General features: G+C 41.0%; 2 protein-coding genes across 2 annotated transcripts in view; one reads left to right on the forward strand and one right to left on the reverse strand.

Moving 5' to 3' along the window:
- Nucleotides 1–16,601, reverse strand: part of LOC125460200 (metalloproteinase inhibitor 3-like) — a 29,259-nt gene extending 12,658 nt beyond the window's left edge. The window contains exon 1 of the mRNA XM_048547348.2: nucleotides 16,261–16,601. Within this exon, the coding sequence (XP_048403305.1) occupies nucleotides 16,261–16,381 (121 nt within the window). The 5' untranslated portion in view covers nucleotides 16,382–16,601. The remainder of the gene's footprint in view (nucleotides 1–16,260) is intronic.
- syn2b (synapsin IIb) overlaps nucleotides 1–24,324 on the forward strand; it is a 363,486-nt gene that overhangs the window by 259,857 nt on the left and 79,305 nt on the right. The window lies entirely within an intron of this gene.

Genomic DNA, 24,324 nt, shown 5'->3' on the forward strand with positions numbered 1-24,324 from the left:
CGGCACAACATCGTGGGCTGAAGGGCCTGTACTGTGCTGTACTATTCTATGTTCTATATTGACTTGGTACAAGATTCAAAATTACTTCAGGAAAAGGAAGGTCAATACACAAAGATTGCTAGATCTTCATGATCAGCTTCCTTAGAGGTCAACAATTAGTGATTCGCTATTAATCACAACATCTAGGTCATAGTATTTATAGCTAGGAAGGAAAGTCAAAAACCACTGCTAAATTACTGTATGGGTATATTTGAGTTTTTGACATTAATGCCAGCTTTAAATCATTAAAGGGTCTCAAATATAATTATGGTAATTTGTTAGCTAAAATAATAATATTTTTTGATCAGTTGTGCGATTTGAAACCGGTGGATGACCATTGGCCATTTGAAACTGATGGATAACTATTGGTCTGTAATTTCCTATCTTTGAGGAATAGGATGGAATCCCGTGAATGAAAGGCCAGTAAGAGTCTCCATTGTTTTTATTTTTTTTCCGAAGGCCCATCACATCCTGCATGACTCAGCATCTTGATTGCTAAGTGGCAGGGATAGCTTACCCCAAGGGTAGATGTCCTACCCATCGACAGATGCTGGAATCTCAGTTGAGTGGCAGCACCACCAGGGAGGCAGTAGTTGTAGCTGGTACTACACCCACTTCTGAAGCCTGGGTTCCAGATCAGAAGTGAACAATGACAGAAAGTGGTCTCCGGAGTGTGCTGGGGTGAGAGCATGGTTGGCTGGCAAGAGGTCCCCCATCCATCTCAGGGCCCATTTGTAGCCAAACAAAAAGATGTTCACTGGTTGTCTGCTTCATATGGCGATTTTCTGCCTGCTGCTGAGTTAATACCAGTAGAAGTGGAATTTGGCCCTTATTGTAAGCATTCATTGCCCATCTAAAGACCTCAAGTGGCTGTGACATTGGGAGGCCTTTTCCTGTCACTGACTGAATTGGAATGGAGTCAGGAAGGTTGTAGGGTCCTATCCTTTACCTCCATACCTGCCCCAGGGAGGGCACAATCTCTTGCACATCACATCTCCTGTCTCTGACATGCTCCACTTGAACCAGTGATTAATCTCATTGTGCAATTTAAAAGATGGGAACATTGATGGAAATGAGTTTTATTGGTGGTGAATGTCTGTATATGAGCAAGAGGATTGTATCATGGCTTCAGCTTGTCTCTTTGTCCCTCCAATACTAAGCATCTCTTTTCGAAACTATTCAAAAAATATCAAAGATTAAAGCGACAAAACATTAGCCGCAGCGACCTGGGCCCAGATTCTCATTCCCCCATCGGGGAGCAGGATTTGTGAAACTTTCCAGTTCACTGCACCTGCCTCAGAAGAAACTCACCCAATCTGTGGTAGGCAAGGGTGAGGTGCATGTTGGAGTGAGCATAGTTCAGACATGGCTGCAGGTTCAGCTGAATACCAAGACAGACTGTTTAAAAGCCCCTGCCCCCTTGACTTGTCCGTCCTCCCTGGACTGACCTATCCCTTTCCAAACAGAAGGGTCTGAGAAAGGGTCACCGGCCCTGAAACTTTAACTCTGATGTTTCCTTCATGGATGCTGCCAGACCTGCTGAGCTTTACCAGCAACTTTTGTTTTTGTTCAAAATGTTTATATCCACTTAAGTATCTCATTCCTTTTATAAACAAATGGTTAAAACAACAACAAAAGAAATTTCTGGAGAAACCAAGAAGGTTGTGCAGCATCTGTGCAGAGAATGTAGATTTAACGTTTTGAGTCGTGTGACTATTATTCAGAGCTAAGTGTTGGAAATAATGTAATGATAACCTTTGGTGTATTGTCAAGAATCATCTGATCTAACTGCTGGATCAGATTTTTATTTCAATTCTCACTGACACAGGCAGCCTATTTTTAATTTGTTTTAAAGGGCTGAGATTTTAAATAACTTCACAACTTAGTCATTTTTAACCTCTCGCTGACACCTTAAGGCCTTTAAAAAAATCAGTAAACTAGGGGCTTTAACTTCACATCTTGGATAGTGCAACAGAACTTATACACCTGCATTTACAAATAGCTTAAAGAAAAAGTAGTGTCTATTTGAAATTAGCACTGAGTTCAAAAGGCCATGTTGAGTTCAGGTATCCCTACTGTAAGTCACATCCCAATCCATTTCCCCTACCAGAAAAATGTAATTTCGAGTCATCGAGTCATAGAGACGTACCATATGGAAACAGACCCTTTGGTCAAATCAGTCCTTGCCAATTATGTTCCCAAACTAAACTAGTCCCACTTGCCTGTGCTTGGCCCACATCCCTCCAAACCTTCCCTATTCATAAATATTTCCAAATATCTTTTAAATGTTGTAACTGTATCCACATCCACTAGTGTTTCTGGCGATACATTCCACGCACAAACTACTCCCTCTGTAAAACAAAAGTTGCCCCTCATGTCTTATAAATGTCTTTCTCCTCTCACCTTAAAAATATGCCCCCCAGTTTTGAATTTCCTTGCCTTTGGGGAAAAAACCTTTGTCATTCATCTTATTTATACATCTCATGATTTTATAAACCTCAATGAGGTCACCTTTCAAGCTTCTACTCTCCAGTGAAAAATTCCTGGCTTTTCCAATCTGTTTTTATATCACAAACCATCCATTCCTGGCAACATCCTGGTAAATCTTTTCTGAACCCTTTCCACTTTAATAATATCCTTCATATAACATGATGACCAGACTGCACACAGTGCTCCAGAGGAGGCCCCACCAACATTCTGTACAACCTCAACATAATGTTCCAATTCCTGTACTCCGAGCTCTGAGCAATGAAGGCAAGCATGTTGAATGTCTTTTTTACCACCCTGTCTACCTGTGTCGCAAATTTCTAAGAATTACATGCCTGAATCCCTTGGTCTCTTTGTTCTACAACACTACCATTAATAATTGTGCAAGTCCTGTCCTTGTTTCTGTTACTAAAACACAATAGCTCACATTTATCCATATTAAACTCCGTCCGCCAGCCCTCAGCCCATTGACCCAATTGATCAAGATCACTTTGTAATCTTAGATAACTGCCTTACTATACCACCGATTTTGGTGTCTGTAAACTTACTAACCATGTGTTCTATGTTCTCATTCATTGAAAACATGGTTGGGACTTCCAGATCCAGAGGTGGCTCAGTGGTTAGCACTGCAGCCTCACAGCACCAGGTACCCGGGTTCGATTCCAGCCTCAGGTAACTGTCTGTGTGGAGTTTGCACATTCTCCTCGTGTCTGTGTGGGTTTCCTCTGGGTGCTCCGGTTTCCTCCCACAGTGCAAAGATGTGCTGATGAGGTGGATTGGCCATGCTAAATTGCCCATAGTGTTCAGGGGTGTGTGTGGGTTATAGGGGGATGGGTCTGGGTGGGATGCTGCATGGGGCTGTGTGGACTTGTTGGGCCGAAGGGCCTGTTTCCACACTGGAGGGAATCTAATCTTTAAAAAAAACCTGCCTGAAGGTCCTCAGAGCGTCCTCACAAAGTCGCTGTGAAAATCCTAGTTTTAAACTCTGGAGGAAGAAAACCACTGCTTACAAAATGATTACAAATGAAACCAGTATGTCAGTCCAGTATGTTAGCTTACCTATTCAGGAAACTGTTTAAATACGCTACTATCAAACTGGACATTGGATATATTTCAGATTTTGCCTATGTTATTCTACAAAAAATGACTAGAGAAAAGACAATGACAAACAACATAGTACAGAGCACAAACCATAGTGAAGCAGGACATGCTTTGTAAATTTTGTGTGAAAATTGTTCACATACATAGACTAGATTGCCTAAGCTCTGTCCCACTGTTGCTGGAACTGTGTTAGAATGAATACATTATTATCTATGACAGGTTAGTACACCACAAAATTATAGTTCATGGGGGAGGTACAGCTGTTACTAGCCTCAGTTCTAATACACAGACAGATGGAATATTGATATAAGTTCAGATCTCATGGGGCATAGGAAATCATAAACTGCATAAAACAGGAAAATGCTTTGGATTCCGCTGTAAGCTCATTGGTTTAATTAAACTTGGGTTCATTACTCTTAAAAACCATTTTATCAGCTGCCACTGCCTGTTCAAAAAAGGGAGTTAATGTACTTGCTATATCCTGAAGGATTCAGACTGTAATAGTACCCAAAATGGCTATAATGTTCAAGTTATTGTAAAATCTTACGACAAAAATACTGTATGCAAAATTGACAGGTGACTTATCATCGTCCAATGCATCAATAACCCAGCCCATTCGACATTAATTGAGAACTTCACTTGTTAACTGATGGAGGAAAACTGATGTTTCCAAGATACTTTCTCCTTGTATCCATTCCTTAAGGAACTAAAGTTAGCCAGGAGTAGCAGCAATTTGTACAGTGTACTTGGTTTGAAAGCTGGTAAAGATAAATTAAAGTTACTAAAGGTGTTTTGCAAAAACAGTTCAAATTGTTGAAAGCATTTCCATGGTGCAATTTAATTTTCAAAATTCTGAAAATTTGCTGTATTCCACTATAATGTTGACCAGAATGAGTGTGAAAATTGGCTGTTGGTATAAACTCCTTTCATTAGGAACTGGATATTGAGGTCCTGTCCTGCAGTATTCAATATTCTGTGCAAATAATAAAAGCAAAATACCGCAGATGCTGATACAAACACAGAGAGCACAGAAGAAACTCAGCAAGTTTAGAAGTATCTGTGAGAAAGAAATGGAGTTGACATTTCAAGTCTAAGACTCTGAAGGAAAGTTCTGAAGAACAGTCATACCTGACTCGAAATGTTAACTCTGTTTTGCTTCCACAGATACCAGACTTGCTAATTCTCTCCAGCATTCTCCGTGTTTGTTTCAATCATCCATGTTTGCAGATATGGTTAGCTCAGAGATCTAACAGGTGTTTAACAATACCTCATTTTTTAAATTTATAAAATCTGTCAATAGAGGCAAGGTGACCAAATATGAAATATGAACTGAAGAGAGTAAGCATATGTGGATTTGTAAAAGTGATCCATATCAAATTAGCTGACTTGATTTTTGTGAGAGTGTAGCCAACATAATAGATAAAGGAATGACTTTGGTTGCTATTCATATAGACTTCCAGAGGCATTTGGTAAAGTTCCAAAACCAAGATTGATAACACAAATGGAAGCGATTGGAGTTGAAAGAATGTTTTTGACATTGGCAAGGTATTAGTTAGTTGGTAAGAGTGAGGTTAGGGATAATGATAAGTAACCCCTTTGATGGCGTACAGCTGAGCGATGCATCCAGGGATTGGTACTCAAGCTTCAACTCTCTGTTGTATTTATTAATGCTTTAGATGAAAATAGAGATCTATTCTGCTAATACTTAGTTAGGTGGTACAGTAAGTATTGCAGATGGGATCAGAAACCTGAAAAGGGGTCTTTGAAAAGTTAAGCAAATTGAAAAATTATATTGTATCATGTGGAGAAGTGTGAAGTCATTGAGTTTAAACACTAGGTAAATCAAAATGATGAAAGCTAAGATTGTGGAAGAGCAGATAAATTTTTGGACCTTGTACAAGAATTGCTATAAGCTAATGGAATGGTACATAATGTAATTTAAAAGCCTGATGGATTGGTAGCCTTTCATCTTGGAGTGATTAGAATAAAGGACAGGTGGATCCATAGAATATGAGTTCCATAATTGAAGTTTCTAACCTGGGCCAATCAGGGAGCCCTGGCTCACAGATATAAACAGAAAATTCAGAGATTCTCTTTATTCTAGGGATTGACTCTGAGCTAACTGGTCAGAGTTCATGTATTATGCACATAGAAATAACGGGTGAATTGGTAATGGGATACCAGTCTCTGTGGAGTTACTTTACATATTAAGAGGACTGGAATATTAAAGGGTCAATGTTATATTACAGTGTAAGTTTAACTTTTTTTCACATCTGGAGTATTGCATTCAGACCTGGGCGTTAGATCTCCAAAAGAAGACACTGGCCTTGAAGAGTGTACAATGCACTTTGGCAGGGGGATACCAGGGCTAAAAAAATTAAGTTATGATTACATTTGTTCTTTCCTCCCCTCTCCTTATTTCCTGCCTCTGTACCTGCTTAATATCTGTCACATCTCTAATTTTTCTCATTTCTGATTAAATGTTATCTACATTCAACAGTAAGTGATCTTAGGGTGGCACAGTAGCTAGCACATCTGCTTCACAGTGATAGGGATCCAGGTTTGACTCTACCTTCAGGCTACTGTCTGTGTGGGGTTTGCACATTCTCCTCATGTCTGCATAGGTTTCCTCCCACAGTCCAAAGATGTGCAGGCTAGGTGGATTAGCCATGGAAATGGTTACAGGGCTGGAGTGGGTCTGGGTGGGATACTCTTCAGAGGGTCGGTGTGGACCCAATGGACCTAATGGCCAACTTCCACATAGAACATAGAACGTAGAACATAGAACAGTACAGCACAATACAGGCCCTTCGGCCCACGATATTGTGCTAAACCTGCCACATGAGGGATTCTATGAGTCTTATTGTGCCCTTCTACATGGCAAGTTAACTGGCAGTACCTGTGTCCCAATGGATTGGAAAATAGCAAATGTAACATCTTGATTCGAAAAAGGATTGAGAAAGTTATCACCTATACATGGGTTCTTCAGTAATTTGAGTCCTTAGGTACATGTCGTACTGACAGGATCCATCGCCTTCCCAGTGGTGCTACAGAAGACCTGCCCACCTCTGATTGACTGGCACCTCTTAGAGGGCAGGATCTGTGCCCACCTGGAACTTTCATCCCGGGGAAAGGCTGCTGTTGGCCTGTCTAATGCCTGAATGGTACAAGATGTGGTGGACTTTCCCAAACAGAGACGACACAAGGATTTTGTCACCTCTCCAGCCAGAGGCCAAGACCCTCATTGCCTCCACAGGATTCTGCCCAATAACTCTGTTTTTCTTTGCAGATACTGTCCAAATTGCTGAGTATTTCTGTTTCTATTCAACACTTCAAATATCTTGCTTTTGCATTGAAGGGCTTTTGTTAGACACGGGTACCAAGGAATATATAACCCTGGCAGGTAAATGAAGCTAAGATTCAGATCAGCTAACATCTAACTGAAGGCACAAGGGGCTGAATAGTTAATCCTGTTCTGTTTTAAAAGGTCAATAGCATTTTTTTGTTAGATATGCACATCTGTGTCAGGATTGTAACAATGATAAATGTGCCAATGATGTTTCACAGTGTTGGAAATCTCATTCACAAATTTCCATCTTGAGCCTTTCATTTTATATAATTTGTTTCCCCAAAGAGTTAGGGAAGGTTATTTCTTCATAATTTAATCTTGTTAAAATGTTGGACTATTTAATTCCTGACTATGAAAGATGTGTCCTGGATTCGTTCCTTTTGTATGAATTGTTTTTTGTTGCTTTTGGCATTGTTTCTGGGTAGCATAGTGAGTTGACACACTATATTGTATAAAGCTATACATCACACAGACAATTCTGAATACCTTGGATTGCTGGTCTCTGACATGACATGAGAGAAAGAAACGTAAAGTTTTGGCACCAGTATGTTACGAACACTAATTTGGATTAATTTCGCATTACAAACTTGGACAGTATCATTTGTGTTTAAATATCTTTTTCCCTATACAAGATGTACAAAAGTTGCTCATTTAAATCTCCAGTGGTTGTGGAGTACAATTAGAAGGATGGTCTTGTCTTGGATCTTTTTATTAATAGAAGTATTAATAGTTTTTAACTTTTATTAAACCATTGCAGTGCTGGTCTGTTTTGCTATTCTGGTGCAGTCCCCTGAGAGTTCCATACTATAGGAGTATTAAGTTGTTAAGGTTACATTGTTTACTGGAGACTCAATGCCTAGGGTCTATGAATTGTAATAATGTGTATCATTATTTGTATTTGACTTTCATTGCAGACATCAATAACCTGTTCAAACTTACCCATTTATCCTGAGTCAATAATCAAATCTATCCTCTATAAAAAAAATCAATTTGTAATATTTTTTCTTGAATGTAATATATATATAAAAGAAAAAGAAATCTCTACGTCTGTAACTCATTATTTTTGACTGACAGATTAAACTGTCAATTCCATCAGTATCCATTTAACATTGGCACCAGAAACTTTAGCATGCAGTCTTCAATCAGAATGTTTGTTGCTAAATCTGATGGTATGAACACATCATTTTAACTCTGTACCAACACTGAGCCGCAGGGGCTGTTGCCAGGCCCAGTATTAGCACTCAGCAGCCTGTATTTGCCTAAAGCTGAGGCCTGAGGCTCAGCTGAATCCAGTGTCAAGTTCAGCGTGCATGAACTGTAGGTGTCTTTTAATTTCCACAGGCAGCTGACCCTTTTGCACCAAGTAATTTCAGACCATATACTGCATCACACTGGCAGCAGCCACAGGTCAATGATGGATGCTATAGAACAGCAGGATAGGAGCAGGTTGTGCTAACAGTAATGCTGTGGATCCAAGAAGATCCCTCCTGCTTTTCCTGGCTCCATGGGAAGGTTAATAAATTTATCTTAGTCAGTAACTGTTCCTTCTGCTACTGAAGTTCACTTGCTGCCCTATTTTCAGGGGACATAAAAGGCATTAGGTCCCTCATTTACATATGATCTGATACTGATTGTGGGCAGCTGGCAAGGATGCCTGAAAAATAGCAGGGCATTTTCAGTCAATTTGGAATGTAGGACATTGATCCCTGAAATTGGACCTCATTGCATCTATATTATGCACTTACAATGGACATAACAATATCCAAATTCTATCCAGTAATGGTTCATAGCTGTTTTGAAGCATCAAGAATTAAGTATTAAACAGAAAAATTGAGTATTTAAACAATAATTTGCACTTGTTTTGACGTCTATTTATTAATATAATTTTTAAAATATTTGTAAACATCAGAAATCATGTGAATCATGGTGCATAGCTATTGGATTAATGCTACAGTTGAAGCACATTACAGAAAACAGATTTCAGGCCGCACAGTGGCATAGTGGTGAGCAGTGCTGCCTCACAGCACCAGGGACCCAGGTTCAATTCCGGCCTTGGGCGTCTGTCTGTGTGGAGTTTGCACATTCTCCCAGTGCATGTGTGGGTTTCCTCTGGGTGCTCTAGTTTCGTTCCTTAGTCCAAAGATATGTAGGTTAGGTGGATTGGCCATGTTAAATTGCCTGTAGTGTTCAGGGATGTGTAAATTAGTGGTTTATAGAGGAATGGGTCTGGGAGGGATGCACTGAGGTTTGGTGTGGACTTGTTGGGCCAAAGGGCCTGTTTCCACACTGTAGGGATTCTACGATTTTGATTAGGTTTGCTTACTGGACTAATAGGGTCAGTGCGTATAATACAGATCAATATTTGTTTAGCAATGAAGAACAGTAGTCTTTTTCCCAAACACTTTGCTTTTCTTCTTGTAAATAATGAATTTTGTCGGACAGTTTCATGAACTTGAATGATTCATTTGAGTTTGTTTCAGCTTTGAAAGGCAAATTGTAAATATATTGAAAGCTAAGGTTGATTGGCATTGGGTTCCGTTATGATGTGAACTCAGAATTCAGATTTTCAGACATTTTTTGAACAATTAGCTGAGAACAATTAGCCTAACTTTACCTTTTAAAACCAAAAGGATATATTTACATTGCAGTTCAAATCCTGCAAATTAAATCTGAAAGCTTGCCAGTTAGGTCTACCAGTGGATTTATTTTGATTAACCCATGTCTTTAAAGTTATGATCCGAAATAATCTGCGGATGTATTCCTGAAGTCCAGCACCACAGCTAAGTGACAAATGCAAAACAATTCAAAATCTGCACAGAGTGCAGCTCTGAAAAAAAGGTGAAGGAAAGATTTGCCACTTGCTGATTATACACAGATTGTCGCATGCTCCATGAGAAAGGAGCAAAACTTGTGGAAATGGAAATCTGAAACAGACACAGGGAATGCTGAAGAAGCTCAGCAAGTCTGGCAGCATCTGTGGAGAGAGAAACAAATGTAACATTTTAATTCTAGTTTGAATGAAGAAGTCATGATGTTCTGAAGAAAAATCGTACTGGACTCGAAGTGTTAATTCTGCTTCTGTCTCCACACATGCTGCTAAACCTGCTCAGTTTCTTGAGCATTTTCTAAGATTCTTCCATTGGAAAGGAGGCCCTGTTCCAGGAGGCTGCAGATGTCAGCAGTGACCTGACATGAAAGCCTGAATCTTCTGAGGCACTGAAGTGAAAATATGTTGAAAAAAATCTGATTCTCTGTCTGTAATATCAACTTCTTTTGGAGGTGGGTGGAGGTCTTAACCAGTTTTTAGCTGAAATAGCCCTGTGTAAGGCTTGTGTCTGTTTGGAATGTAATTGATGCTGCCCAGTGTAGTTGGTATGGGTGTTTTCTTCTTTGGTCTTTCATTAAGGATTGAATCTGAAACTTGGAAACAGTAAGGACTGCATATGTTGGAGGCCAGAGTTAATAGATGTGAAGCTGGAAAAGCACAGCAGGTCAGACAGCATCCAAGGAGCAGAAAAGTCAATGTTTCAGGCCAGAACCTGGGGAGGGGGAGGGGAGCCCAGAAGTAAATAGAGGTGGGGTGAGGCTGGGGCAAGTGCAGGTGGAATGGTGATAGGTGGCTGCAGTTAGGGGGTTATTGTGACTGGTCAGGGGGAAAGGTAGAGGAATAGGTGAGTTGGAAGATGGACAGGTTTGTTCCGGTCAGGGATGCAAGGGGGGGTGGGTGCACTGGAAATGGGAAAAGTCTGTGGGTGGAAGGATTGTGAAGCTGGTGAAGTCAATATTGAGGCCATTGGGCTGTAAACCTCCAAGGCAAAATAGCAAGTGTTGTTCCTCCAATTTACGATTGACCTCATTTTGACAGTGGGGGAGTCCAAGGTTTGGACATATTACCAGTGTTTAGGGGGAGTTAAAATGGATGGCAACTGGAAGGTTGGATTGGTTGGTGCATGCAGAGCACAGATGCTCCACAAACCAATCCCTAAGTCTGCATTTGAACTCCCCAAAATAGAAGCGACCACATCAGGAGCAAGAGATACAATACATCAGGTTGGATGAAGGTCATGTGACTCCCTTTTGGATTTGGAAGGATTGGTCGGAACCTCGGACAGAGGTGAGAGGGGAAACACAGGGACAAGTGTAGTACTTCCTGAGGCTACAGGGAAAGGAACCAGGTATGGTAGAGCGGTTGGTGGGGAGTGTGGAGCTGACAAGGGAGTCACGAAATGAATGGCCTCTGAGGAAAGTGGACACAGGCAGGGAAGGAAATATCTTTGCGTTGGTGGGTCTGATTGTAGTTGGTGGAAATGTCGGAAAGATGGTGTGTTGGATTTGGGGTTGGTGGGCAGGTACGTGAGGACTAGGGGGAAGCTGTAACATTATTGTTGTTGGGGGCAGGAGGTTTGAGAGCAGAACTGCAAGAAATGGAAGAGATGCAGTTGAAGGCATTCTTAATTACAGAGGAGGGGAAACTCTGATCCTGAAAGTAGGAAGATAGCTGAGAAGTCCAGGAATAAAATGCCTCAACCCAGGATCAGATGAAGTGGAGACAGAGGAGTTGAGTGTATGAAATAGCATTCTTACAGGAGTGTGGGTGAGAGAAGGTGTAATTGTGGGAGTCAGTAGGTTTGAAATGGACATCAGTGCTGAGTCACTTTTCGGAGGTGGAGACGAAGAGATCCAGGAAGGGGAGGGAGGTGTCAGGAATGGTCCAATGGAATTTTAGGGCAGGGTGGAAGGTGTTGGCAAAGTTGATGAACTGCTCGAGCTCTCTACAGGAGCACAAGGCAGCACACAAAGCAGAACGAACCTCAACATCACTGAGGCCAGACGCTAGTTCACTGACACCTCCTTCTACCGTCCCCTCAAATATGACCGCAGCTCTGATCGCCAAGCTATCATTTCCCAGACCATCAACAACCTCATCACTTTGGGAGATCTCCCATCCACAGCCTCCAGCCTGACAGTTCCCTGACCCTGCACCATTCATTTCTGTCTCCTTCCCAGAATCCATAAACCTGACTGCACCGGTTGACCCATTGTTTCTGCCTGCTCTTGCTGCACTGAGCTCATCTCCTCCTACCTTGACTCTGTACGTTCTCCTTTGGTCCAGAAACTCCCTACCTACATTTGTGACACAAGCCACGTCCTCCACCTTTTCCAAAAATTTCAATTCCCCCTGCCACCAACACCTCATCTTCACCATGAATGTACAGTCCCTTTACACCGGTATTCCCCATACAGAAAGCCTAAAAGTCTTCCACTTCTTCCTCTCCCATAGGCGAGCCAGCCTTCCTCCACTGAAAATCTCATTCGCTTGGCAGAACTGGTCCACACCCTCAACAATTGACTCCTCCCACTTCCTGCAAACCAAAGGGGTGGCCATGGGCACCCACAAAGGCCTGAGTTATGCCTGCCTCTTTGTCGGATTCGTGGAACAGTCCCTCTTCCACAAACTACACTGATGCTACTCCTCACCTCTTTCTCTGCTGTATTGATAATGAAATTAGTGCTGCCTCATGTTCCTGTGAGGAGTTTGAGCAGTTCATCAACTTCACCAACACCTTCCACACCAGCCCAAATTCACCAGACCATTTCTGACACCTCCCTCCCCTTTCTGGACCTCTCCGTTTCCATCTCTGCAAACCAACTGATCACTGACATCCATTTCAAACCCACTGACTCCCACAACTATCTTGACTGCACCTCCTTTCACCCACCCTCCTGTAAAAATGCGATCCCATACTCTCAGTTCCTCTGCCTCCGCAGCATCTACTCCCAGGATGAGGTGTTTTACTCCAGGACTTCCCAGTTATCCTTCTACTTTAGGGACTGGAATTTCCCCTCCTCTGTAATTACGGATGCCCTCAACCACATCCTGTCCATTTCCTGCATTGCTGCTCTCAAACTCCCTACCCCCAACAGATGTAAGGATAGAGTCCCCCTAGCCCTAACGTACAACCTAACCAATCTCTGAATACAACGCATCATCCTCTGACATTTCCGCCACCTACAATCAGACCCCATCGCCAAAGAGATGTTTCCTTTCCCACCCCTGTCCGCTTTCCACAAGGGCCATTCGTTCCATGACTCCCTCATCAGCTCCACACTCCCCACCAATTTCTCCACTACACCTGGTACCTTTCCCTGCAATCACAGGAGGCGCAACTCCTGCCCCTCCACCTCTCTTCTCACCTCCATCCAATGGCCCCAAACAATTGTTCCAGATCTGGCAGAGATTCACCTGCACTCCATCCAACCTGATCTACTGTACCCGTTATGCTCGATGTGGTCACTTCTATATCAGGGAGTTGAAATCCAATCTCAGGGGCCAGTTTGCAGAGCATCTGCACTCTGCACACACTAACCAACCCGACCTCATGGTTGCCATCCATTTTAACTCCTGCCCTTACTCCTCTGGTGACATGCCCATCCGTGGCCTCCTCCACTGTCAAAGTGAGGCCAAACGTAAACTGGAGGAACTACACCTGATGTTTCACTTTGGGAGCTAACAGCCCAATGGCCTCCATATTGACTTCACCAGCTTCAAAACCTGTTCATCCCCCACTTATCCCAGGGCCACCCCTCACCTGACCTAACTAACCTGTCCATCTTTCTCCGCATCTATTTGTTCCACCCTTCCCACTGACCAATCACAATAACCTCCTACCTGCAGCCATCTATCACCATCCCATCTACCCTTGCCCAAGCTGCACCCCCCTCCCTCTATTTTCTCTGGGCTCCCCTCCCCCTCCCCAGTCCTGAAGAAGGGTTTTGGCCCAAAATGTTGACTTTCCTGCTCCTCGGATGCTGTCTGACCTGCTGTCCTCTTCCAGCTTCACATCTGTTGACTCTTGAATCTGAAGCTGAATGTTCTGCTCTCATGCCATGATGAAGGCTGGCATGCGAGATCGTAGCTCTAGATGCATGAAGTGTTAAACAGGCACGGCAAGTAGTGATAGGTCTCTTGCTGGAATTAGCACTGGAAGAAATTGTACTTGTTAAATAATTTTAAAACTCAGTAAATACAATTCCATCAGACTGCTGATACTGTGGAACCTTATCTACAAGAGTTAACTTGCCATGACATTTGTATTTAAATATTCATGAATGCAAAAAATCATTTACAGCTGGTAATGGGGCCACTATTAGTAAAATAGTGGTTTTAATGAAAGTCGTTGTGCATTTTGTCTTAGCTGCTACCTGTTTCAATCTCACACTTCAATGTAATGTTTGTCCAAATTTCTAGCAAAGACACCAGAGGTTTTCGAATGATTGTGGTACTCATGGTCCGATGGCAAATTAATTAAAGAACTCCCTTTCGAAGCAAACATCAAATGCCATAGCTCCAAAATGAAATTTAAAATGAGAATTTTTCTGAGTTTAGCCACTAAGAACATCAATTGGTACCTCACACAAACATATGAAGCATCTTTTAAATGTAAGAAGGCAGTCCCTTTGGATAACCAGTTTCAATATTTTGATCTGTATTCACACAAGGGATATCTGATGCAAAGGCAACAACATTGTACATAACCTCATAAGATGTCTTCATTCTCATAGGGTGACTTTGTTAAATTCATGAATGCAGACGTTTGGATTTGGAGGAAGCAAACTTTTGCCCTGAGAATCTAATTACTTGCATTAGAAAAAGAGACTGAGTAAAACAAGGCAGTTTTGTTGGCCCAAAGGAAAAATGAGGATTTAAATAAAAACCTGTCCTCTGCAAATTGGGTTGCCATCTTTAAGATAAAACATTACAGATTTTTTTTTCATTTTCTTATGTTCAAAAGGGGCTGCATTTATCAATCTTATCCTGGGCTATGGAAAAATCTTTTCTGTCTCTTGCAAGATTTGGGACTATTTCCATTCCTTTGCTAAGGTTCCCAAAGAGGAGCCCAAAAAATTCTATTATGTCGAAGTGTGTTCAGAGGATAGCTTTGTTAAGCAAACTGAAAAGATAGTGTGTTAAAACAAAACCCTAAAGCTATCTCAAAACAGGCTCAGACTCAGTTACAGTAAAGAATGTTGTAAATTAACATTAATGGACACTTTATCAAATGAAAAACAAATCATTGAATACAAAGTGTGTATTTATGTTGATTCTTATGGTTGGTATAACTTGTCTGAATGCTTACATAAAACCATTTTTGAGTCTGAGCTTTTTATCTGTGCTGTGGCACTACAATTTAGACAAATACTATTGTCAGACGTCAAAATGCCAAAGAATCTTTCAGCTGTCAGTTTATATGCAGCTTTAGTCTAGTTTGGCATGCTGTGTGCTGGCTGAAATCTATTGAAGGGACAGGCTCATGGAATAAAAGCTACATTGTTAAGCTGTCCCTGAGTGCCACACTACTAATCACTTCAAAGAAAATGGACAGTAAAAGGTGCTTGGCCCAGGCTTAATCAATTCTGCTGCTTGTAAGCATAAAGAAAAGACAGAAAATGTGAAAGTTGTGGTGGTCTCCCAGAATTAAGCATTGACTGAATTCTCTGTATTCATTGCAAACTCTGAGTAAGCAATTCACCCAACTAAGAGTATTAGACATGTTGTTAAATATTGATTTTTACACCACTGAGTGTTTCTGATCTACATAACAGTTATGATTCGATTTGTGTTTGAGGTTATTCAACAGCCTTTGTTTCACTGCAACAATATCAATTCAAATTGGAGAAAAATAGCTTAACGGCTTTTTCTCCTGATTGCTTACCAACCCAGGGGTTCCCAGTCATTACCACATCAGATCGGCCACTATTTAAACAGTCTTTATAAACTTTGGTATACAAGAGAATAACAAAGTTGCTTCACAAAATACAAATTATAGGTAGAATTATCCAAAGATAATCCAAAGGGATTTTTAAATTTTCACATGCATCTTGCTATCTGAATATTAAGGACAATTAATCAGTATGCAGAGAGAATTGTCTTTCCCAAAGAAATGCAAATTTTGTTTTTATTTTTACATTTAATCTTAGTGTTTGGCAGAGAGCCATTGACAAGTTGAAAACTGTTACTTTAGAATATTTAATAGATTTGTGTTTTAAACATTTTTAAAGCTATATATTAAAGAGATTATATTTCCTGTTATTGAAATCAGAATCAAGCTCGAGAAAGTGGCATTTGAATTCGAGTGGACGCCTTCTCCAATACTTAGTATGCTTCCTGTTTTCCTGAAGCAAATTGATTCTTTTTGTTTAATTTCAAAAGCCTTCAAAATTTCCATTTAAAAATATTAGTTATACTCGAGCAAATGTAGAAATAGCTAAAGCATTTCACTTACCTATATCAGAGTTACAAAATGCTGTTTGTGGGTGAACTGGAAGGCAGGTACATGCATCCACGAGTTGCTGAAGCCTCAGAGTCAGAACTGAGAGTAGCAAGCCAGTCACCAGGGTATTCATGTTATCCTATGGCACAACACAGTATACCAGTATTTCTGCTCAGCAGTGGTTGTGTGTGCAGACCTAACCTTGTGGAGCAGCGCCTCAGTAAACTTCTCTTTGCCTGCAGCAGGAATGACAGGAAGAAGCTTGTTCAGCAGTAACACAATGCAGCAACCTTGTTTAAGGTTCTCTGACTGAGCTGGCTGATTTCCCACTTTCACCACAGTGGACCCTCATATTTATGGTCCTGCCAGTTCTTTTAAGCCCCGCCTTCCCTTGAAGAAAATGGCTTGTCATTGCTTGAGATCATGCATGAAAGTACATTGTTGGGACTCCAACTCTCACGTAGACCAGTTATTTCAGGTGATTTCACCAAACACATCTAATGATTCAGTATAATTGCTGTGAAAATGATATTTAGAGGAAATGAAAAACTGCAGAATCTATTTAAATTATTTTTATATTTTAAACAAGAAAAATAGTTTTGCCTAACTTGTATTAATTTTTATACAATGCATGATTTGAAATATTAAGATAAGGAATTCCTACAAGTTATTTTGAATGATATTGTTATGAAATTAATTTTTTTTGTCAATTCCTTAATAAGTCAAAGCTTTGACAATTAAATTCTCTGAAATGATATGAAGATTTTTCACAGCTTCCTGAACAGCTCAATTTAATCCCATTGTTAGAGATCAATTGTTATGTCAGTAATCTGCTTTCTGAATTCAGTCATCAGCAGTTCAACACAAAAAATTATGTAAGTCATTCCATTGTGCAGCTTTCAGTTGCAATGAAAGACTTTCTAATTTGCTAGCAGCTACTACAGACATTACTTCATAATCCTACATGATGGTCGATCTAGGAAACAAAAAAAAAGTCATTAATGAAAAATGGCTGTCCGTAATTTGGCAAAATCATATTAAAATCTATAATTGATTCAAAATAGAGAGCATTTGAGAAATGAGTTCACTAACCAGTTTGGGCAGGAGGCATAAATGAATATGCCTCCTGCCTAATAAATAGAATGAAAAATATTTCCATTTTCAAGTTTAACGTAATAGTTGTAAACCTAGGTATATCTGACTGTGTGGGGTAAGGTGAGCGAGTTACAGGACTGTTCCCTGTCCACTTCAGGGTGATGAAGCCACAGGGGGAGTTATCAATCAAGCTAGATTCCAGAAAGAATTTCTCTACTGACTCTGTTTGAACCTATTTTGAGGAAGGGTCACCGGACCCGAAAGGTTAACTCTGATTTTATTCCTCACGGATGCTACCAGACCTGTGGAGCTTTTCCAGAAACTTCTGTTTTTGCTCCATTTGAACTTAATCTTGGCTGTCAGAATAATTTTACACTGCAGCAGGCTCCATATCCAATGTATTGTGAACTTGCACTTTTATTTAGAATGAAACTTTTTCAATGCTGCACATATCATGGCTGATGCTATTAAATTATCATCTTCTCATAAGCCTCGATTTTGTAAATGTTTTTGTCAGAATATCTGTGTGCAATAAATGCCATAGACAGAAGGAAGACATCAATAGAGTGGTAAAATGGGCAGAAAATTGACAAATAGAGTTCAATGAGAGGGAAATGAGAATAAACTAGACAACGTTATAAACATTAATTGATAAGATAATGAAACGTGTACAGTATCTTGGTGCATTTGTCCACAGATCTCTGCAGTAGCAAGTCAGTTGATACCGTAGTTGAAAAGGCATATGAGATATTCTGTTAGCCAAGGCTAACATAAGCCACTCTATAAAACATTGATTAAGCTCTGGCTGGGGAACTACACGCAGTTCTGGCCACTTCACACTTGACATCTACAAGGATGTCGGAAGGCTTGCTGCCAGTAGACCTAGTGAGATTTCTCAGTGTATATTACCAAACTCACCTCTTTAATTAACAACCTCACCCCTTTGGAGAGCCTATTATCTGATTTTAGACCCACCTTATCATATGTCATTTACTGGAACAAATTGCCATTCAGCCGAAATCCGCTGAACAACTGGCAAACCTTGCACCCACGTCATCTTTAAAAGGCCTTTGTGCACCCAGACAGGCACCAGTCATTTGGTGTTGCCCCTCACTAGCAGTGTAATGGCACAGTATTAACGAAGCCTCACTGCCCATGCCACATGGTCGGTACAGTTGACATTCCCTCATGTGCAAACCCATTCTCTGGTCACAGCATGTGCACCAACTTGCAGAAGTTATCAGACTGGCTGAATGACCAACATGTTACATCAAAAAGGGAACAATGTTTTCCCTCTATCTCATACCCACCTCAACTCTACCACATTGCATTGAATTCAGTAGTGGCTATTTACTTGATATATGATGAATTGCTGATGATTTTCCTCTCATCTAATAGCACACGTGGAAGTTTCATGCCCAATGGGATGCTTTTGCCCAGCATGCATCTTTTTCTACATCATAGTGACAAACTTCTACATCACTGAGATGGTAATTTTAGATCTGCAAGCACCAATGGCATTGCACAATTTGCCTTTGACCAATATTTGAACACTAAAAATGTTCACTCTGCATGCATTGCAAACTGGTAAAGAAGTTATTGTGAACGTAATATAGCCAGAGCCTGCAAATGCAAGCTTCACGTATTTGTGCCTTCTGTGTCCTCATGTCCAGCAGGTGTGGATCCCACTCTTTCACTCATCATTAACTCTAGGCATTGTCCCAGACATTCTGGTGTTGCATTTCATCTTTAGAGTGATGGCAGGGAATACAACTATTGGTGGACATGTCAAACTAGGCTCCACCCAGTTGTCAGATCCCACCACCACACCATCCATACCATACAGAGCCACTATGTCCGTGCCCAACACCTCAATTCCACTTATCCCCAGATTACATTGATCTTTGCTTCAGCTGTCCTCTCTGCCCTCTGAGCAGTGATACTACATGTAATGGCCTCTGTGTTCCCCCTATGGAGGTCACAGTGGTGACCATTGTCAATAAATACTATCCCATAGCCGACCATGCCTTCTGATGTTGTTCCACTTACTCCCATACAGCCTTGAGTTTACTCCTGTCTCCCTTCCTGTCCCCACATCTACATGTGCCTCTGCTTCCCCTATCAGCCTTGACTCCCCTACTCCTTTGGCATTGATCCCCCAGTTACTCTTACAGACCTTCCCTGTATCTCTCTCAACAATTACCTCCAGGATGTGTCTCCAGGACTGTATTCACCCCAAATCTCTGACTAAGTACTTGTTTAATACTGTTGTGGGATATAGGCGATGCTGACTGGTCAAAATTTATTGCCCATTCCTAGTTGGCTTTGAGAAGATGATGATGAGCTGCCTTGAATTGCTGCATGGACTTTCGGCAGAATCAGAATGCCATTAGGGAGGAACTTCCAGGATTTTGATCCAGAGACAGTGCAGGAACTGCAATATGTTTCCAAGTCAGGATAGTGAGTGGCTTGAAGGAGAACTTGCAAATGGTGGTGTTCCCATGTATCTGCTGTCCTTGTCCCTCAAGCTGGAAGTGGTCATGGCTTTAGAAGGTGCTGCCCAAGAATCTTCAGCAAATTTCTGCAGCACATCTTGTAGAATGTACACGCTGCTGCAATTGAGCATCAGTGATGAAGGGATGCTTGACGATATGGTGCCAAGCAAGTGGGCTGCTTTGTCCTTGAGAGTGTCAAGTTTCTTGAGCATTGTTGGAACTGCACCCATCCCAGGCAAGTGGAGAGTCTTCCAGCACTTTTCTGACTTGTGCCTGGTAGATGGTGAACAGACTTTAGGAAGTTGGAAGACGAGTTATTTGCTGCAGTATTCTGAGCCTCTGACATGCTGTTATAGCTACAGTGTTTATATGACAAGTGCAGTCAAGTGTCTGGTCAATGGTAACCCCGTATATATGTAGTGTGGGATTCAGTGATGGTAACACAATTGAATGTCAAGGGATGACTCTTATTGGACATGGCCATAGCCTGGCATTTGTGCGCCATGAACGTCACCTGCCACTTGTCAGCTTAAGCTTCAACAAACAAGCGCCTAGAGATGAAAGACCAAACTCTTTGTCAGCTTCCTAATAGATGGTATGCAACTCACAGATGTCTTGTGATAGCCCTACAGGACTGACCTTCTCTATTCTCTGTGCTGTAGTTGGGCATCTCTTCTGACCATGCCTCTTCAGTGAGTGCACACTGTGTCTGTGATTGACACTGCCAGGACTCCCTAAGCAACAGCTAACATTCTTTGGCTGGACTGAGAACAGAGCCCCACCACTTTCCAACATGGTCATTTGAAATGTGCTGTTTTTACCAAGCAGGGAGCTTGCATATGCTCTAGGTGTTAGATTGACCTTTCTGTATGCCATACAGAAACATGTTTCCCTCGAACCCTGAACCCAGCACCTACTAACAAGCAGCTCATCTGTGTGTCTACAGAAAAGGCCACATCAATTCAGCAATACTAATAGCAGGCTGAGGCTGAAGTGTTCTAATGAGTGTGGTACATCATGGTAAAGTAAGGCAAGGATGCTGTGTACACGCCAGTACGCATTAAGTAATCAAAATTGAGCAAGTGATCAGCCCTGGAAGGCTGCCTGCTCCAATCTGTGAGCTGGATATCTGAATCTGCACACTAGGTGTCCTTGATCCAGCCTTTCATTGCTAGTTACTGGTGTGCCCTACAATGAAATGAAAGTCTGTGCTCCGAAGTGTTCTACCAATACATTGGAGAGGTATCCTAATAATAAAACAAGGAACGGCGAATACTGGGATTCTGAAACAAAAACAGAAGTTGCTGGAGAAACTTAGCAGGTCTGACCACATCTGTAGAGAGAAAACAGAGTTAACATTTCAAATCCAGTGACCCTTGCAAAATGCTGGATACAAATATCCATAGAAACGGGGTATGCATTGTTGTTCCAGACTTGCCTTGGAGTGAAATATATTTCCCTCAACTCTCCTTTCAACCTTCTACCTCTTAGCTTAAATCCATGCTCCTTATTTGTTGACCCCTTTACTAATGGAAAAAAATGCCTCTGATTCATCCTATCAGCGCTCCTCATAATCTTATACACCTCTATCTCGTCGCTCTCAACCCTCACTGCTCCAAAGAAAACAACCTCAGCTTATCTAATCTTTCCTCATAAATCAAACCCATCAGGCAAGGCAGCATCTTGTTAAATCTCTTCTGCATTCTCTCAAGTGCAATCATATCTTTCCTATAATGTTGTGACCAGAACTCCACACAGTACTCAAATTGTGACTCAACCAGCATATTATACAGCATGTGATCTTGTGTTCTATATCTTGGCTAATAAGGCAATTATTCCATATGCCTTCTTAACCACCTCATGGGGAGGTGATGGCCTAGTGGTACATTCGCTGAACTGTTAATCCAGAGACCCAAATAACATTCTGAGGAACCGGGTTCAAATCCTGCCACAGCAGATGGTGGAACTTGGGTTCAATAAAAATATCTGGAGTTAAGAATCTAATAATGACCATAAATCCATTGTTGATTGTTGGGGGAAAAACCCATCTGCTTCACTAGTGTCCTTTAGGGAAGGAAACTGCCATGCTTACATGGTCTGGCCTACATGTGACTCCAGACCCACAGCAATGTGGTTGACTATGAACTGCCCTTTGGGCAATAAGTGCTAGCCACTGACAGCCTCTTCCCATTAATGAATAAAAAATAACCTGCCCTGCTACCTTCAGTGTGCTGTGGATATGTACACCAAATTCCCAGTGAAGGAGATTGACAAGCGCCAAAGTGGACTTGACACCATGAAATGCACTCAGAAAAACACTGCCAAAAAATGAAAACATTTACCCTGTAGTATCTACTACATATAGTTTTTGTTATAGTATTTATATTTTTTCTTATGTTGGGCCCTAAGTGTATACAATTTAATTCATAAATCTTGAATTTAAGTTGTAACCTTAGTGCTAATTAATTTTTCTCAGAGCTGCAGATGTTTGCTAGCAGGTAAATTACTTTCTGACAGAATTCACGTTTATGTGAAAAAAATCATTGTGCAAGCATTTTACTACAGATTATTCATTAAATAAATAGCCTCAATAACTTACTAATTTAAAACATAAATTTTTAAAAACAGCAGTTACATCAATGAATTCTTCTCAAAAAATATGTGCTGGAAAGTCAATTTGGTTCAACAAGCCCTCGACTTCATTTTCATTTACAAGTTTTTTTCAGTTTCTTGTGAAATTATTATTGATTCCATAATGGATTACACAGAACTTCAATGAAATTACTGCCCACCATATCTCTAATTTTCTTCCATTCCAATTGTTCAATCAGTCTAACTCTCAATTCATTTGGTCCTTTTTAAAATCCCTGTTTAATAAATGACTTCATTCTTCCCACCTTTTCCAGTCACTTATACTATTCATTCTAACTGAATTTTGAATCCATTTTATTCGGCACCTTGTTTTGTGTTTTGAGCATTTATTAAACATTTAAGGGCACCAACTGATGGTAGACACAAGCCTTTCTTCACAGACTTAAATCTGGAGGTAAAAAAGTTCCCCAGTCACCACCTTCCCACCTGATGAAATGCTCATCTGCCACCAAACCGACCACAGGGCAGGGCATTAAATTCCACAACAATGTTCCTACATTACAGCAGTTACTATCGTTCAAATGTACTTCCTCGGTTGTAAAGCACCCTGGGGGCGTCCTGACATCGCAAAAAGCAATACATAAATATAAGTCTTTTTGTAACCTTTCTACCATTCTCGAAGAAACCTAATTGGATTCATAGAGCATACAGCATAGAACATAGAAGTGTACGGCACTGCAGCGGGCCCTTCAGCCCAATAAGTTGTGCCGAACATGATGCCGAATGAAGTTAATCCCTTCTGCCTGCCATTGGTCCTTGTCCTTCCATTACTTGCATATTTACGTACTTATCTAAACATCCCTTAAATGCCCCCATTGTACCTGCCTCCATCACCACAACTGGCAGTGTGTACCAGACTGCTACCACTCTGTTTGTAAAATACTTGCCCTTCACGTCTCCTTTGAACTTGCCTGCTCTAACCTTAAATGCATGCCCCCTAGTATTAGACATTTCAACTCCAGGAAAAGAATTCTGACTGTCAACTCTATCTATGCATCTCATAATTTTATAAACTTCGATCAAGTGTCCTCTCAGCCTGCACCGCTCAATGGAAAACAACTCAGGTTTTTTTAGCTCGGACCCTCTAATTCAGGCAGCATCCTGGTAAACCTTTTCTGCTCAAAGTAGTTTTTTGAAGTTTGATCGCTATTGTACTGTAGCCACATGACACTCAACAAACTGTAACAAACAGCAATGTCATAAGGGTTACATAATTTGTTTCTTGTAATGTTAAGAGAGGGACAAATATTGGAACTAAAAATATGCATCCAAGAGTAGGCTGCACTTGCTAACAATCCTGAGTTCGGAAACAGTTACACAAATAACCATATTAAGATAATCTGTCAAACTTGTAATGTGTCTCATTTATGTCACTTGAAGCCACCTCTATTGCAAACAAAGGACATCTGTTCAAGCCTTAAGTCCTTTTAGTTTTCCATTGTTTCCCCTAGGTCAACATCTCAGCCAGTCAGAGCTGGGAGACTCTGCTAAGTAAATGAAGCTGGATTTCTAACACTCCAGCCTCTGTGCCCACTCCCTTCACAAACGACACAATGGCTTAAAAACAGCAAATTGCTCAGCATAAAAAGACAAAACTTGTTTATGGTGTTGCACATGGATTAGATGTGCAGTTTGCAAGCTGCAAAAGTGTGCAGATAAGGTTTGTCTGAGCCAAAAGGAAGACTTGGCCCAATGGTTATTTATTATTCATTAGCTGCTATAAATTAGGTGCAACGTTATGGCTTGTTCCTGGTGAAAAGCAAAATTATGCTGGCATCAGAGCTCAAGATCAGAAAATGAAAATAGCCCACAGGTCAACCCAACTCAGCAGAAT

The sequence above is a fragment of the Stegostoma tigrinum genome, chromosome 11, assembly GCF_030684315.1.
Source record: "Stegostoma tigrinum isolate sSteTig4 chromosome 11, sSteTig4.hap1, whole genome shotgun sequence".
NCBI classification, from domain to species: domain Eukaryota; kingdom Metazoa; phylum Chordata; class Chondrichthyes; order Orectolobiformes; family Stegostomatidae; genus Stegostoma; species Stegostoma tigrinum.